General features: G+C 39.4%; 1 protein-coding gene across 1 annotated transcript in view; it reads right to left on the reverse strand.

The window, feature by feature from the left end:
* ntrk3a (neurotrophic tyrosine kinase, receptor, type 3a) overlaps nt 1–16,789 on the reverse strand; it is a 378,671-nt gene that overhangs the window by 24,192 nt on the left and 337,690 nt on the right. The window contains exon 13 of the mRNA XM_036567968.1: nt 6,136–6,308. Within this exon, the coding sequence (XP_036423861.1) occupies nt 6,136–6,308 (173 nt within the window). The remainder of the gene's footprint in view (nt 1–6,135; nt 6,309–16,789) is intronic.

Below are 16,789 nucleotides of genomic sequence, written 5' to 3' on the forward strand. Positions count from 1 at the left end.
AGCCTCACTTCCTGCTCTAAAATGCAGGGGCGTGGCTAAAACAGGACTCCGCCTACAGACTAAAACTCCTTGTGTTTTGGTAGTGATGACAACGTGGGACAGCATTTTTGAATAAGGTTTTCAACTTTCAACTTCACTTAAAAAAAATAATTTAAAAAATCATTAAAAAAGGATAAATTTGAGGGTTATGGTTGGGACACCACTCAATATAGGGTGTGTCTCAAAACCTAGTGAGCTCTACATAGACAGCATTTTACGTCATAATATGCGCTCCCGACAAGAAGGCTGTCCCAATTCTTAGATATCTCAAACATGCTGCCTGCTGAGGTCTCATTTTGGCCCAATGTCGAGAGAGCATCGGATGTTTCCTCAGCCGCTGAGGCAATCCCACAATGCAGCGCGGCGCAGCTTTTGTCTGAAGATGGCAGAAGCGCTTCACCAAGCAGCGACATCATCTTCAAACGTAAGTTATTCTGATTTTCTGGGGTATTTATCTGTTTTCTAGTCATAAAGGTGCACAAATATCCAATACTTTCCACGTTTGACCACAACTGTTGTCTATTCTGCTGTTTCATTCAGAGCAAATGCAGTTAAAATCGCTATATAAACCGCCAGAGCAGATCCATGTTGGCTAACTGTAATTTTGACGGCTGAGGTAAGTAAACGCCGGTCTCGTGCAGTGGGCGGGAACAAGCAGTGACGTCACTGTTGTCTAACTAGAGCGTCTCATTGATCTGCCTTATAAGGATGGATGACGGTTGGAACGCTGCCTACTTAGACAGCTGCCTATGTAGACAGCGGCTACTTAGAGAGCTCACTAGGTTTTGAGACACACGCATAAAGTGCCCTATAAATTGATTTTGTGCATATTTAGCTTATGACCATCGCTATTAACACCTTGCATTTAAATTGATTAATCATTATAAATATCTATGATCTATGGTCACACACACACACATATTATATATACATATATAATAATATATATGTATATGTATGTGTGTGTGTGTGTGTGTGTGTGTGTGTGTGTGAAAAAGTAAATTTAAAGATACATTTTTTTTCCAGGTAATTTTGGCCCATTACACTTCGGTTCATCATGAAATTCTGAAACATTATAAAGGGCAAAAAGGGCAACTGATCATTTAAAATTATGTCAAAAAAAGGAAAATGACACAAATGGAGATACAAGCTTTTGTCTTGACAATAACAACTAACACTGCATAAATATAGACACCAAAATAAGACATAACTGCAAAAACTGATTTCCCATCCTGAGCACAGCTGATTCACTCATAAACAAACCCTTTTCTTGGTTGCACTGCGATTTAGTGATGTAGCACAGAGAAATCACTAAACTAAATCAGTTCAACTCCAGAACCCGGATCAAGCTGAGTAACGTTTGGCTATTTGATTTCCGTCGTATCTCTTGATGAAGCGGCGTTCAGAAAGCGCAGCGAGCTGACAGGATGCGAGCTCCAAATGAGCAAAGACAAACATGCTAATGCTAATGGCATTAGCACTAGCATGGCCTACATTTCAGTCACGAATATCGGAGCGCCCCCTCCATCATCCAGGAGCAGCGTGCTCCCTGCCGAGGCAACGGCATGCAGTGACTCTGGAGGCGAGCGCATGGTGGAGGTGTGGGGGGGGGCCATAAATATGATTCTCCTTTCTCAGCACAGTGAATGTGTATTATCCAGCGTCTATCAGGACACGGTGTCATCACGCATTTGGCGCTTTTGTAGTAACATGTTATCCCTCTTAATCCAGCCGGCAGGAAATAGAAGGCAATTCTCGCTCCCAGGACGGGCCTTGTCAGAAGCGATGTACGCAGTGTATCCACCTCTTATTTCTTGTACAATTCCTCCACAAAAGGTTGTTACCCATCCATCACGCTCTGATAGCTCGCGCTGGAGCAATATTGCACAAGGACGACAGGAAATGAAAGGAGTTGGATCTCATCTCGCCCTGATACCTTTTAATATGAGACTAAAGGCCACTGTTTATGTCAGATTTCCATAAAAAGCATTTAAATATTGCATTTCACGGTGACTGAAATTCGAAGGTATTACATCTTCATCCGTATGATAATAACTGCTCCATGAATATTACTATATTCGACGTTGCATGCAAGTATGAGCATTTCGCAGTTTTCCTCGTGGACTGTGGCTGCGTGAATGTAGACAGTACTGTGCAAAATTCAAAGACCATCCATTTCCATCCAAAATGGCCTCTGAGTAAAATTTAGACATTTTTCAGCGTCAAATGCCCGTCTATCAATTTAGATTACAAGTCGTTGTGTCAATCCAATGCCATTTCATAAACATCTGACATATATATATGTGGATTCTGTTCATAAGTACTCAATGAAACACTGCTTTGTAAATACGTTTTTCCATGCATATGAATGTGTTGTGATGTCAGTACATTGAAGGAAATTATGCCCAATCAAGTGAAAACATCTTAAATTTAGCCTATATATCTTTTATTTATTATCATGAGATTGTTGTAAGAATATTGTATGAATATTTGCCTGTTTTCAGTAAATGTATCTAGTGAAAATGTAATATTTCATTGGCAGATATAATAGAATATATAATAAAAATAATGCTAATAAGTTTGCTTATAAATTATCTGGCAATAATCTATTTATCTATATATCTATTTATCTATATATCTAGTTAAAATGACCCCTGTGATGGCCTGGCCACCTGTCCAGGGTGTTTCCTGCCTTCTGTCCAATGGCTGCTGGGATTGGCTCCAGCTCCCCTGTGACGTAGAAGGATAAGTGGCTTAAATATTGTGTGTATGAGTGTGTGTGTGTGTGTGTGTGTGTGTGTGTGTGTGTGTGTGTAGTTAAAATAACTTAAAACAAGTAAAAAATGTACAGAAATTGGCTAAATTATTATTTATTATATTTATTAATTACTATATTTATTATTTGGCTAAATAATTCAATAATATTCTTGCAACAATCTCAACAGGTGAAATATTAAATATATTGGCTAGATTTACAATGAGTGTGTTTACATGCACTTAATAATCAGATAATGGGGAAACACCAGGTCTACATGAATCAGACAGTAATCAGATTTCTGCTTTACAACCAGCCAATAAACTCACAGAAGAAGACGTGACATAAACGTAATGTAAAACTCAAACTTCATGAGCGGCATTTAAAAAAAATGTGTGCCACTTTACCTAAAAATATGAACAAACATCATCTAGAAGATGAAGAATATTTAAATCCTTCATTTTGCTGAGCATGTATTTGGTTTCAGCACCGCTCCAAAAGTGTTTTGCTGCATTTCGTGGCGACGCTGCTCACTTATTTTTGGTATCACCGTCTGTTTTCACACATGCTCAGACTGAGAAATCCGAAAGAAATCAGAGTAAGAGCTCACATGCACTGAGAAATCTGATGAGCTAAAATCCAGCCTCTTTATCAGATTTATTAATCAGATTTCTAGACCTTACTCCGGTCTAAAAAATCAGAGTGTGCTGTTTACATGACCATTTGAATAATCAGATAGCTGTAGACATCCGATTATGATCGGATTATCAAGTGCATGTAAACACACTCACTGTTTTCACTTGCCAACGTATCACTTTTTGCCATGTAACCTTTAAATAGTGTTACCAATCATTCCAGTCATTCAAATTGAAATTAAACGACACAGTACAGCAGGATCATCTGCACCCCATGGCCCCAGTCTGTCTGAACTGGACACAGTCACATCTCTGATTCACAGCTAAACCCAACATGGCTGCTCAGTCTTTTGATATGGAATCTCATTCACTTTAACTGGAAATCAAGCAAGCGCCCTTTCTGCTCCAGTAATCTTCCTCTAAATGTCATTCACTCCTCAAGTGAGCATGCAAAGACCAGCTCTCTGTACCAGCAGACACACAGCTGGAAAATACAGCAAACATCCTGAACTCGGTGCTCCTCAAGGCTCTTAATCCTCCTCCATCACGTCTGCAGGTATATGTGATATGTTTTATATGTCAGTGGGCTTTTTTGAAGAATATATATCTTTTTACAAATGTTCTCACACCTTATCCTGCATTATGAGAGTATACTGAGTGCTGTTCTCTTGGCAAAGGGATGCTTAAAATATTGAATACAGGGGTGTTTGTGTGAGTTTTTGTGAAAAAAATGAAATAAAAAGTCTACTTTTTCTTAAATAAGCTCACCTCACCTTTGGTTTCTCTCACATTTTAATGTAAGCAAGATAATAAGCAACAGATTTCCCTTTAGAGCAATTTTGCATTTTTCTTCTCTAAGGATACCAATAATTCTGGGAATATTGTTTTTCAAATATATTCTTAATTTCCTTCATAGTTCTACAGATGATGCGAAATCTGTAAAGTATTAGCTTTATATTTGAATGAGTTTATACAAATACATGCAACAACAGTGGTTTTATATTATTGAAAACACTGATTTCAAAATTCATGGTTCATGAGTTCACACACTGCCTTCAAATCATCCATAGTACAGGGAGATTCACTCGAAAGAGGCCCTGAATATTCTGTAATAACTCTCGCGAGGGCGGAGCAATCTGAACGAAACAACGTGCAATGAGCTCCTCAGTATATGGAGCTTCGAACAAGCCGGGATGCCCCTGCGTCGGAGCGATGAGGTAGGCGCCAGACAACTGTCGTCACATTTAACCTCCGTTTGCAACTTCCGGATGCAGACCCCCCCGTACCCCTTCATGTGTCTGGCAGAAAACGGAGATCACTTCCAGCATTGCATGTAATGTAATCGACACACACGTCAAAGTATGTAGCGTATTTTTTGGTTGTGATTGCTTCATCCTAACAGGAGTTACAGCAGAATATTCGGGGCCTCGTTCGTGTGAATCCCCCTCACTCTTCTTAAAAAGAATTTTTTTCTTAAAACCACTTTACTCATTTTTCACGAAGATTCTGACATTCACCAATGACGAACACAAAGGTGTGAACAGTTCTGTGCTTTAAGAACACGTCATGAATCTGACGCAGACTTTTTCTGAGGACCTTTCATAAGAACACATTTAAGAACAAACTCAGAAAAGATACTGGAGAATGAGACTCAATGACTGTCTATATATACATACACTGATCAGGCATAACATTCTGACCACCTTCCACAGGGTGAGAGGCAGATGACGTGTATCTCAGCCCCTCTTCATAGGCTCATAACTCCGGATGTGAGTCTCGTATGATCTCGAGATAAGATGGAATGGAAAGGGCGACTCTACAGATTCAGGAAGTGTTTGAACTGGATTTCTGAGCTGGATCATCACAAACATACAGAACCAGATATAGAAACAGAGAATTTGATGTGCAGACGAGTTCATGAACCCCAGAATGTTAAGACTGATGTGTGAAAATGAGGTCTGTTCTGATTGGCTGTGCTGTAGCGTGCCTCATTCAAAAAGCCCTCAGAGCTGAAACACTCCTTGTAACTTTGGCATAAATGGGCGGAGCTAAACTGCAGTAGGCTGAATTGGGGGATATACACCGATCAGGCATAACATTATGACCACTCCTTGTTTCCATGCTCATTGTCCATTTTATCAGCTCCACTTACTATATAGGTGCACTTTGTAGTTCTACAGTTACAGACTGTAGTCCATCTGTTTCTCTGATACTTTGTTAGCCCCCTTTTACCCTGTTCTTCAGTGGTCAGGACCCCCATGGACCCTCACAGAGCAGGTACTATTTGGGTGGTGGATCATTCTCAGCACTGCAGTAACACTGACGTGGTGGTGGTGTGTTAGTGTGTGTTGTGCTGGTCTGAGTGGATCAGACACAGCAGTGCTGCTGGAGTTTTTAAACCCCTCAGTGTCACTGCTGGACTGAGAATAGTCCACGAACCAAAAATATCCAGCCAACAGCGTCCTGTGGGCAGTGTCCTGTGACCACTGATGAAGGACTAGAGGATGACCAACACAAACTGTGCAGCAGCAGATGAGCTATCGTCTCTATCAATTTGCATAAAATGCCATATCTCAGTGTGTCTCTGTAGAGGATTTGTAACTTATTTTCATTTAGAAAATCAACAAAACACATCATTTGACCAGCACTGCTCACACTGTTGCATTCAGCTGTGTGTATATTGTGAGTATTGGGAGATTAACGTACCTGAGGAACTTGTTCAGGTCTCCATGCTTCATGTACTCAAATACCATGATGAGGGGGTCACCGTCCACACACACGCCGTAAAACTTGACGATGTGTTCGTGCTGCAGGTTGGTCAGGAGTTCAGCTTCTCTCTGGAAATCTTTCCTCGCTGCCAACGTCGGGTCCTTCAGGGTCTACAGTAATAACACAACACAAAACAGACAGTTTACAGCGTCAGATTAGGCTGTAAACCAGACTCAGCTGCCTTTCGTCGGGCTGCGTGGGGAAAAAAAGTGCCTTTGCAGATGGAACACATTCGGTCTGGTTTGCCATGATTTTAGTGGGTTTTAATGATTCAATATTACTGCACTGCTGATTAACAGAGCTAAAATTTAAATTCTCCCAAAAATTAATCATTCATCAAAACACTGATGGACGCTGTGTTGTGGACAATGTTAAAGAGGGTAAAACACCAGAGAACTTTATAAAGACTGCAGAAGTGATTCTGATATGATCTACACTCTTAAAAAATATGGTCCTTCAATGATTCTTTAGTAAAGAAAATGGTTTTATATAGAACCACGAACACTCACTTTGCATAATTAAAGGGTTCTTTGCATTGTGAAGGGGTTCTTCAGATTGATGGAAAATGTCCATAAATGTCCTGGAAACCTGGACACTGACAGCTTCACGAATGATGGATTTTACATAAGACGCAATCCTGGCTCAGTAGGAGCCAGTTTGGTTTTTCAGAAAGGAAATCAACAAATGAATAAGGACAACTGGAAAACTACACAAAGACAGACAACACACACACACACACACACACACACACACACACACACACACACACACACAATCAATACTCTATAATAATGAGCTTTAAAGAGGGACGTCACCAGCAGATAACAGGCTTCTGTCAGTCTAACAGAATAAAAAAGTGCAAAAGAGAAAATAATAACACTTTCTATGAATGTCACATTTGTAAGCATCTCTAAACACATTTATAACATGTAATAATGCATAAGGCATTATAAACATGGTTATAAATATTTATAAACACTGAATTGCATTTTATAGCCATGTGTATTATACATTATGAATTGTTAATATAATGCATTATAAGTAGTGTTATTAACATGTTATACTGTCAGTGCCAAAGAAGTCAGTCCCAGCTTGGAGAGAACAAAGTAAAGACAAATACAAATTATTTCCACCCTGAGATTTCCAGTATATTATTTCTCAGCGCTGGTGCTGTTAGAGCTGCATGTTCAGGGCTTCAGTCCTGAATATTCAGATTCCCAAATAAGCCGTTCAGCCTAGAGTTAATGTGCTTTTCTTAACCAGAGCTCTCACTTTAAATGCTACATTACATCACAGTACCCATCAGCCCCTCCCCTGAACCCCCTCTGACATCACACTGAGCGTGAAGTCACTGTGTAGTGAAGGCCTGGAGAGGGAGAGGCGAGATAGTAGAGTGCTGTCATTGTAATTTGTTCCCTCGCTGGTTCTAACGTCAAACACTTTGTAACATCACTACACTACAGTATAGTAATGCTAATTTCTGTTAGCATTCTATTGGATATGCAGTGCTAAGTTAGTGCCAAGCTAACGGTGGTGTACATTACCTTTCCCACATTGGGTAAAACACTGATGGCAGCTCTAGTTTAAACTCTGACATTTGAAGCCTGTAATGTGCTTTACTGTGAATGTTTTAGTGTTTCAGTAAATCCTTCAGTAAATACTTCAACTTGAAGCTTCACTCTGAACACTGGAGGAGGCTTTAGTACAGTACGCTTCACTTTACTTAGAGCGGACAAATATGACTTATGAGCTGTTATAATTTGTTATGAACAGTACTTATAATGCATTATGTCAACAATTCATAACGCACAATAAGCATGGCTGTAACGTGTAATGCAGTTTTATAAATATTTATAGCCATGTTTATGATGCCTTATGAATGCATTATAACATGTTATGTGTTTATAGATGCTTACAAAGGTGACATTCATAGAAAGTGTTACCGAGAAAATTCACACCACTAACACACTTTCTGATACTGAAGATAAACATTTCTCTAATGAATATATTAGCCTTTGATTCTGCTTGACTGTTTTACAGCTGAGTTTAACGAGAGATTACAGAACATTTTCAGAGTAATTATTTCTAACTTGTCCCAGTTTTATGAAGTAGCACCTTTTCATCAGAAGCTTATATTTCACTCTTTTTGAGTCCTCTTAATAAAGATGAGATTTCTGCATTTTGGCTGTCTGCCATGCACTTTCCCTCCAAGGCTGGTGGCGCATACCAAGTTGAACCAAATTCATTTTATTCCTCCATAAATACAGACGTGATTAAAATACAGACAAAGGACGTAAATAAGTCCAAAACAACGACAGTCCTGCACAGATTTCATCAGCATTAGCGTGACAACCATCACAGCACACCAACAATGTGAAACAGAAGACTGAGGATGATCCTAATAGTTGAATTAAAGGCTAAGAATGACTGTTTATCACGTCTTTGAACTTGAGGTTTGCTTCTTTAGTGTTGCGCTGGAGCTTTGAGGCTAATGCAGCTGATAAAAGGAAGCTGAAAGCTACCAATTAGCATGGTGCTGACTGCGTGCCTAAATTATTATAGCCTTGCCTCAAACTGTGTGGAGGTGTTCAGTGTCTCTAATAGCCTTGATTATGTGGTTTCTGACTCTGTATGACTCACTGCTATCTATAAATATGGACTAAAATATTGACAAAACTCAGGCTTCAAAATAGCTGCTATTGTTTTTAATTGTGATGTATTTTAGTCTATTTGTAAACAGTATGTTACATAGACTGACTATACTGACTGACCGAATATAACAGAATATATGTAATGGTGTTACAAAATAAAGTTAACTGTATTCTAGTTAGATGAAAAATAGAAGTAAATCAAATTATAGATATGTTATTAATGTAGTGTGATTATTAGTAGGATTCCATTAAAACCACTCAAAAGGCTTTTACACACTGAGTGCAATTTTTTTTGGACAGTAAAAATGCATCACATTCACATTCTGTCCAATTTTCATGAACTTTCACCAGTGATATGAACTCTCTGACCAATCAGAGTTATCTCCGGTGTGGTCATGGTGACAACCAAGACAATTTGCCTCTTTCATGGGAAGAAAAGTGCAGAAAATCCCCCCAAAAAAATAATTTTCTCAACGTTTATTTGTATCATTTGGTGAGTAAATGTGATTTTTCAGATGGTGGAAATGTGACATTCGTTTTTGAGAACTTTCTCACGTGGCTTTAACTCACTCCACAAATCTCTGTTGTCTCTGCTGTTGGCATAGCAACAGCCAAGTTGACCAGACTATTGTGTCTTAGAAAATGATAGCGACTGTCTAAAGGATTAGTTTGTTCTCTGCTGTGATGTGTGCATCTCCAAAATCGGCTGAAACTGGGTTACAGACATCTGAGTGATGCATCAGTGCTTCTTATATCTCTGGGCTTCTTTCACTTTTCCAATAATTTGGGTGAATAACATGGAAAAAACAAACAAATGAATAAATAATTAAAATTAAATTGAGTCATGTCTGGTGTGCATAGTTTTAACAGGCAAACATATGTTATATATGTCATTTTGAAACTGCATTTTATTTTCTTTTTGTCTTCTTTAAACAAGTCTTATAGAAATTTTAACATTAAGAAACTTTAAGAATCAGTATCTGAGAAATCTGTACTGACATTTAGTGTCAGAAACCACATAAGTCAGTCTATTAGAGTTTAACTAAGCTACACTATGTAAGATTTTTGTTGAAACTGAGATAAGTATCATTACGAATTCAGGGGAATAAAAGCTGGCTAAAATATAGAGAGTGTGTGCTGCTGTGAGTCGCCCTGTAAAGCCTCAAACAATCATTTAAAAGTCAGAGGTGTCGAGTTGGGGGTTTTCACACCATGTCGTATGTCTTTTTGTATTAACATCACAAGCACAGCCTCAAAAAGAAGTTCCAGCTCGATGTTTAGACCTCAAATGATCTCAAAATCATCATTATACTGATGAAGATATGATGACAGTAGTAGATAATTCACTCACATCCTCAGAAGACGCTCCTTCACCAGGTTTATACTGAGTTCTCTTTGAATTCTCTTTCAATCATCAGATTCATCCACTCGGGGAAGGGGGCCAGAGCACAAGCCACATTACTAAATGTTCTTTGTGTGCAGTTGCACATTTCCGCCAGAGAGGTCACCAAATCTCCAAAACATACATAGTCTACAAGTGTGTGATGATTTAGGCTAACAGTTAGCACCATGCTAATTGGTGGGGTAGAAGTTTCCATTACTTGATAGCTACATAAGCCTCATAGATCCAGCACAAAAAGTAAGAGAAGCACCAAACATGTCTTGGCCTATTAAAGTGATAACAGTCATAAGACACTAACAATGTACAACACAAGACTGAGGATGATCCTCACAGTTGAATTAAAGGCTAAAAATGACTAATCCCATCACTGAACTCAGACTGTGACAGACCGGGGCTTCTAACCACTTAAATCCAGCCGAATACACGCGCCGAGCTGCTTTACTCCCACAGTCCTGCCTTACTGTCCTCCTCTAAGCCACACTTGTCAACTCCCATCATCCTCTTTGTCCTTCCTAAAAGATTAAATTAGGTCCATCAGCCATTTTGGCAGAGCGTGTCCTTATTTTATAGCACACATAAGTCACGGCAGCCTAATATTCCAGCCAACACACACGCACCCTCTCTCAAACAGCAGCAGGCAAAAGTTTGGATGCACCTACTTACCCACAGTAGGGTTTTCTTCATTTTCATCATATTTTCCACAAATTAAAATTACACTTTTATGACCACTGCTGTCAGCTTATTAACACCAGTTCTTTTTTTAAATACCACTTTCCTAGTTTGACCCTTCAGCCCATCTGTAGTAGTTCGGGTTGAAGCCCAGCTGCAGCGCTGTATGCTGCTCTGACCTTCAGCAGACCACGCTGGACAGCACTCGCAGGAGAACTATGGATAAATCAACAAGCAGCAAACTAACAAAAACAGCAGATTGGTGAAGATCCAGTTCCCCTCAAGAACCTCTACTGTCACAAGAACCCACAAGCTGTATGAAGGAGAATGAGGGGCTACAATCACAGAGGAGTTGGAACACTGACTGTGTATATGATATATATGATATTTACACTTATAGACTGTATACCTGATATATAAAATAGACACTCATTGATTGAAACATGCAGCCACCGTTGCTCTCATTGTAACGAAAACTGGAAACTTTGTTAACTCTATGATGGAAATCATATGATTTTAATGTTTAGGTTCATGCATCGAAACAATGAAAATATTACTGAATTACTGAAAGTACTAAATAAATTTTGATGAAGTTTCTTTTTATCCACTCATATCTATAACAAACTGTAGTGCTTTTAAATGGAACACATCTTTCAACTTTGGTCAAATTTGAGCAAATAAGACGAAGTGATTGAGATTAGCTACACAAAACAATATGAAAAATCATGATTAAATATTTTAAATCCACATACAGGATTATGCTGTGAGCAGCAAATCCTATCAAACAGGAAACTTCTATCTTCTATTTTAGATTCTTCATTAGCCAACGTCACGCGTCTTTCAGCTCTGCACACTCTTAGTGTTCCCTCATACAGCTTCATGAGGAACCACCGAGAGATGCTTCAACAATAAATTATACAGTTTTGCGCAAAAACATGTCTTATAAAAAAACAATTTCAAATTAGAATTCATGCAAATAACAAATTCATAATAACAAATAAACATTAACAAAAAAAGTAGATATCTTGTGAGCTAGTTTGAAGAACAAGATTTGGTTCCAGATTTCTCCTGGATGCCTCCAGCCATCACAAATTTATAAAATTACTTCATTAGCACACCTTATTTAATATAATGATATCAATTATTTGTAGATAAACTATTACAAATAATGAAAATAAATAACTACAAATAATCCTGGGTTTTCTCCAGGAGAGGTTTGAAAATGGTTAAACATACTGATATATAAAAGCATCACTCTATTTAATACATACTAACTGCCCAGATAAAGAGCTTTTTAAATCTAATTTTCTCAGGTGCCTAAAACTTTTGCACAGTGCTGTATGTAAATGCATAAACATCAATATTTATATTTGTCTTTGTTATGATCCTAAATATGAGTCACAGCAAGCATCACCAATTTTATCCACAAAGTGTTGGTGTAGCTGCAGGTTTTCATTCCAATCAAGCAGAAACACACCTGACTCCACTCGTTTCATCAGTTGGTCTCAGTCTTCAGACAGTTGAGTAGTTATATGAGGCACTCCTGCTGGTTTAGAATGAAAACATGCAGCCATATCAGCCCTCAGCTGACAAGAGTGGTGATACTTGGCTAGACAGTAGAGTCTGTAACATAAAGTGGATCTGAAAAAGATCCTTTGATTCCTGAAGCGTCTGAAATGTCAGCTTTTGGAACCCCAGAAAACATGGATGAGTACACAGTGATGGCTTTTGGCCTAAAAGATGCGTCAGATGCTCTTCAAAGATTGGTTAATACCGTGCTAGATTGTACCCATATCTAGCTGATATTGTAGTCAATTCCTTGGACTGACATCACCATGTGAACTCCTTACAGATAATGTCTGAGCTGATAGCACAAGTTTATTCAATTTTAAATCTAGCAAAATGTGAATTTCTACAAGCTACAGTCACTTTTCTTTTAAAGCAGGAGCCAAACAACTGCGTACATTCTGTCAGGTGAGTCCAAACTTTCAACTGAAACTGTACACATTACCATTGATTTATTTGTCCATGGCTAGGCTTCTGTCAATCTCAGTAATTTCACCCCTTAACTGGACAGGTCCCCCTGGCAGGCATAACATTTTATTATACACGTCTATAACCTAACAATAGCTTGGTCAGTTTGCACCGAAGTCCCTGTAGTTACTGAATGATAAGCTTTAGTATGTAAAAAGCCTGGGATTTTAAGGGGTTAACTGTGTTTAGCTTGTATAGCGCTCAGTTTCATTTTAATTAACACTCCCCCAGCTCTGTCCGAAGGACATATTTAGATGGATGGAAGCACCTGAGCACAGATGGCAAAGTGTCCTTCTCTATACGAGATGCTGGATTAACCGAGCGAGTCACTAAACTTCACGTCCACTGAGCCCACCTGGAGGGTCTGGGGGCAAAGCCTTACTGTCTGTGGGTCAACCCCCATCAGAAGGCATTGGGAACTGAGCAGAAGGTGGGAACTGAGCATACTGAAGCAACAAGAGCAACACTTGAACACCTGTGGACACTTTTCCCATTGGGAAGCTGTTTGCTGCTACATCCACAAATGCAAGTTAAAACTCTGCCATGCAAAGAAAAAAACATATACAGACAGGATCCAGAAACACCGCCACCTTCTTTGGGCCCAAGCTCATTGAGGAGAGGTGGAAAAGTATCCTGTGGTCAGATGAATCAAAATTTGAAATTCTCTTTGGAAATGATGGATGTCACATCCTCCGGGCTGAAGAGGAGAGCTTGTTTTCAGTGCACAGTTCGAAAGCCAGTATCTGTGATAGTCTGTGGGTCAACCCCCAATTAGAAGGCATGGGGCTGGTTCCTGGAGAAGGTTGGAACTGAGCGTGCTGAAGCAACAAGAGCAACAGCTAAACACCTGTGGACTTTTCTCATTGGTAGGCCATTCGCTGCTGCATCCACAAATGCAAGATAATACTCGCATTTGTGGATGTATACATACAGGATCTAGAAAAACACCGCCGCCTTCTTTGGGCCCAAGCTCATTTAGGAAGTGGAAAAGTATCCTGTGGTCAGATTAATCAAAACTTGAAATTCTCTTTGGAAATGATGGATGTCACATCTTCCTGGCTGAAGAGTAGAGGGACCATCCAGCTTGTTAACAGTGCACAGTTTAAAAGCCAGCATCCATGATAGTCTGTGGGTCAGAAGGCATCGGGGCTGGTTCATGGAAAGCCGTTCATTGCTGGATCCACAAATTCAAGTTAAAACTCTACCATGCAAAGAAAAAAACATAGACATACAAAATTCAGAAACGCCTACTATCACAGCATAGCCTTTAGCACTAATTACCCAGGTTACATACAATATCTAGGACCAACATTTGGGAGAATTCATCTAGGTCCGAATGAAGGTTTGTTTTGGCAGAAAACAAACATGGACAGATGTTTTATCTCAAAGCACCACCGACTAGTTAGGAACGTCCCAGCAGTACAGCAATGTTATTAAAGTTGATTAGTAATAAGATCTTGACATATTAGATAATGAATGATGGGCCAATGAAAAGTTTGCATCTTCGTCATTTGCTTAAGCTTATAATCACAGTCAGCAGTGGGGCAGCATAGACAGAGAGTCTTAGGTAAGGTTTCACTTGCGTTCGATGAACAAGCCTGATTTACTAGCCATCCTACAGTAGAATGAAAATTATTAGAGTTAACATTCTTTCAATCCATTTGCAAAGGCCTATTTTCCCAGCATGTATCAGTTAATTAGGTAAAAGACATAATATATCCAAGTGGCTTTGACAATTGAGATGAACTGCATTCCCTGAGATATTATGAAAGTACAGTGTTTTAACTGGGTGATGTGGGAATTATGGACCAGTGCTGATATTCAATATTATTCATGTACATTTCTGCCAAAGCCAGTGGATAATAGAAAAATGTAGAAATTGGGGTCAAGTCTACCTGAATTAGCATTACAGAGAAGTAGAACAGCATTTACAAAAGCAGTTAAATGAATAAGATGCAGAAAACCTGTGCAGTGTTCACTGTGCACAAATCAAATCATCAAATATCGTTTGAATTATCAGTCGCATCTAAACAACTTTTTTTAAAAGCAATTATCTGCTGATATTAATATGATTCTGATAGTATCAGACATCATCTTAATCCTGAACCAGTCTTTAAGCCACATTGGAGTAATAATTATCAGGCAGCAGGTTGAGCTGAATATAGAATTTGAATGTTTTCTTTTTTTTAATGGAACAGATGTTCTGAGTCTGATTATATTGCTTAGAGAAGCTAAGTTTATAATGTTTGGCAAGAAATGTCATGAAGACACTTCTATGGACCATCATACCAAAATAAAACCCACAAAACATCAAATCAAGTTAGCAGAAACTCCACCCATGACTATACTAGAGCTGCCTGAAAGGCCTGTTATGTTTTCTGCACTGTTAGGAATAAAGGTTCTGTGCAGGTACATTTTTCATTCATCAAACACTGTAAATGTTCCCTCAAAGCTCCAACAGTGGTTTTAAGGTCTGATTGTGAACCTTAAATAAGTTTTTCCAGGTGAAAATTTCGTATTTGTACCTTTTCATAACTGTCTTAAAACAGAACAGTAAAATAAAAGCCTGGAGGCGAGACGGGGTGTGTGGAGTCAGTACAGCTTAGAACATATCATTTCAGTGGATTATGGAACAGTTATGTTCCCTGACTAAAGGTTGAGGGAACCACCCCAGTGACAAGAGGGGAACCGCCCCAGTGACAGTTTACTACCTTTATTTCCAAGAGTGTGTTAAAGTATACGATGTAACGGCAGGAAAACTGAATAAAATATCCTGCTTTTCTCTCTAAACTATTTGGAAACTGGAAAAGTTTTGCAAAACTTCAGCAATGTAAACCCCAGTGACAGTTAAGCTTGAAAGACAATGATATGCCCAGTTTTCTAGTGCCTGGGCCAAAAAATCATTCAGAAGACGGTCATCATCTTGAAAAGGTTGTAGGGTTCAGTGAGGTATTTGCTGATCGTTCTTGCTGACTGGTTAAAATGTAGTCATGACTGTCAGTTTGTGTTGCCAAAAGAAGTTTCACAGACTTGTTTGGCAACAAAAGTTGGAGTAACATCAGCAGGCCTGCAATGTTTTTTGCAGTACACAGTGTAATAAAAGCACTCGAGTTATCTCCAGAATTGGCAGCCAAAATTTGTCAATCATGTTCGAGGACAAGGCGGCCCAAACCAGTGCCTCTAGACTTAAATCGGCCTCAAGGATGAGCCTCCAACTTCATCACAGGCACTCTATGAAAGCAGACTGAAGCCCTTTAAACGCAGTCCTGTCTTCCTGTTTCGCTATAACCGGGACCAAGTGTCCGCTGGATGATCGAGCAGATATTTTCTATGACCTTTTCACCAAATCTCAGGTACTCACGCTCACCTGCCTATCTGGGATCACCCAGCAGTCCAGTGCAGATGGAGGGAGAATGGAAAACGGTCAAAAAAAAAGCGGGCGCTATTACTCCTGATCAAAGCGTGTGTGGAGTAAAGTGTTTGGGTGATGATCTAACACCCCCGGCAGACAGGATTATCACTCCTGCTCTGTCCTGCGCCGGACTGTGATAGCCGGCATCATCCCACGGATGAGTGCACTGATGAAGAGGGATGGTGCTGGGGGATTGGGCAGATTAATGGCGGCAGGGTCCGCCGCTGGCGAATGCTGTATTTACTGCCATCACCATCTTCCTCTGATATTCTCCCTCCTGTAGATGACTCGATAAAAAAATAAAATAAAAAAAGTGCTGCTGTAAAATTGAGCTGCCTTTAGGTTTGACCTATGATTTCCTCCAGGCGTTCGTAAACGTTTTCGCCTCTGATAGTGTCATATGTATCTCGGATCTGCTGTGCA

The sequence above is a fragment of the Colossoma macropomum genome, unplaced genomic scaffold (genome assembly GCF_904425465.1).
Source record: "Colossoma macropomum unplaced genomic scaffold, Colossoma_macropomum, whole genome shotgun sequence".
In the NCBI taxonomy this organism is placed as follows: domain Eukaryota; kingdom Metazoa; phylum Chordata; class Actinopteri; order Characiformes; family Serrasalmidae; genus Colossoma; species Colossoma macropomum.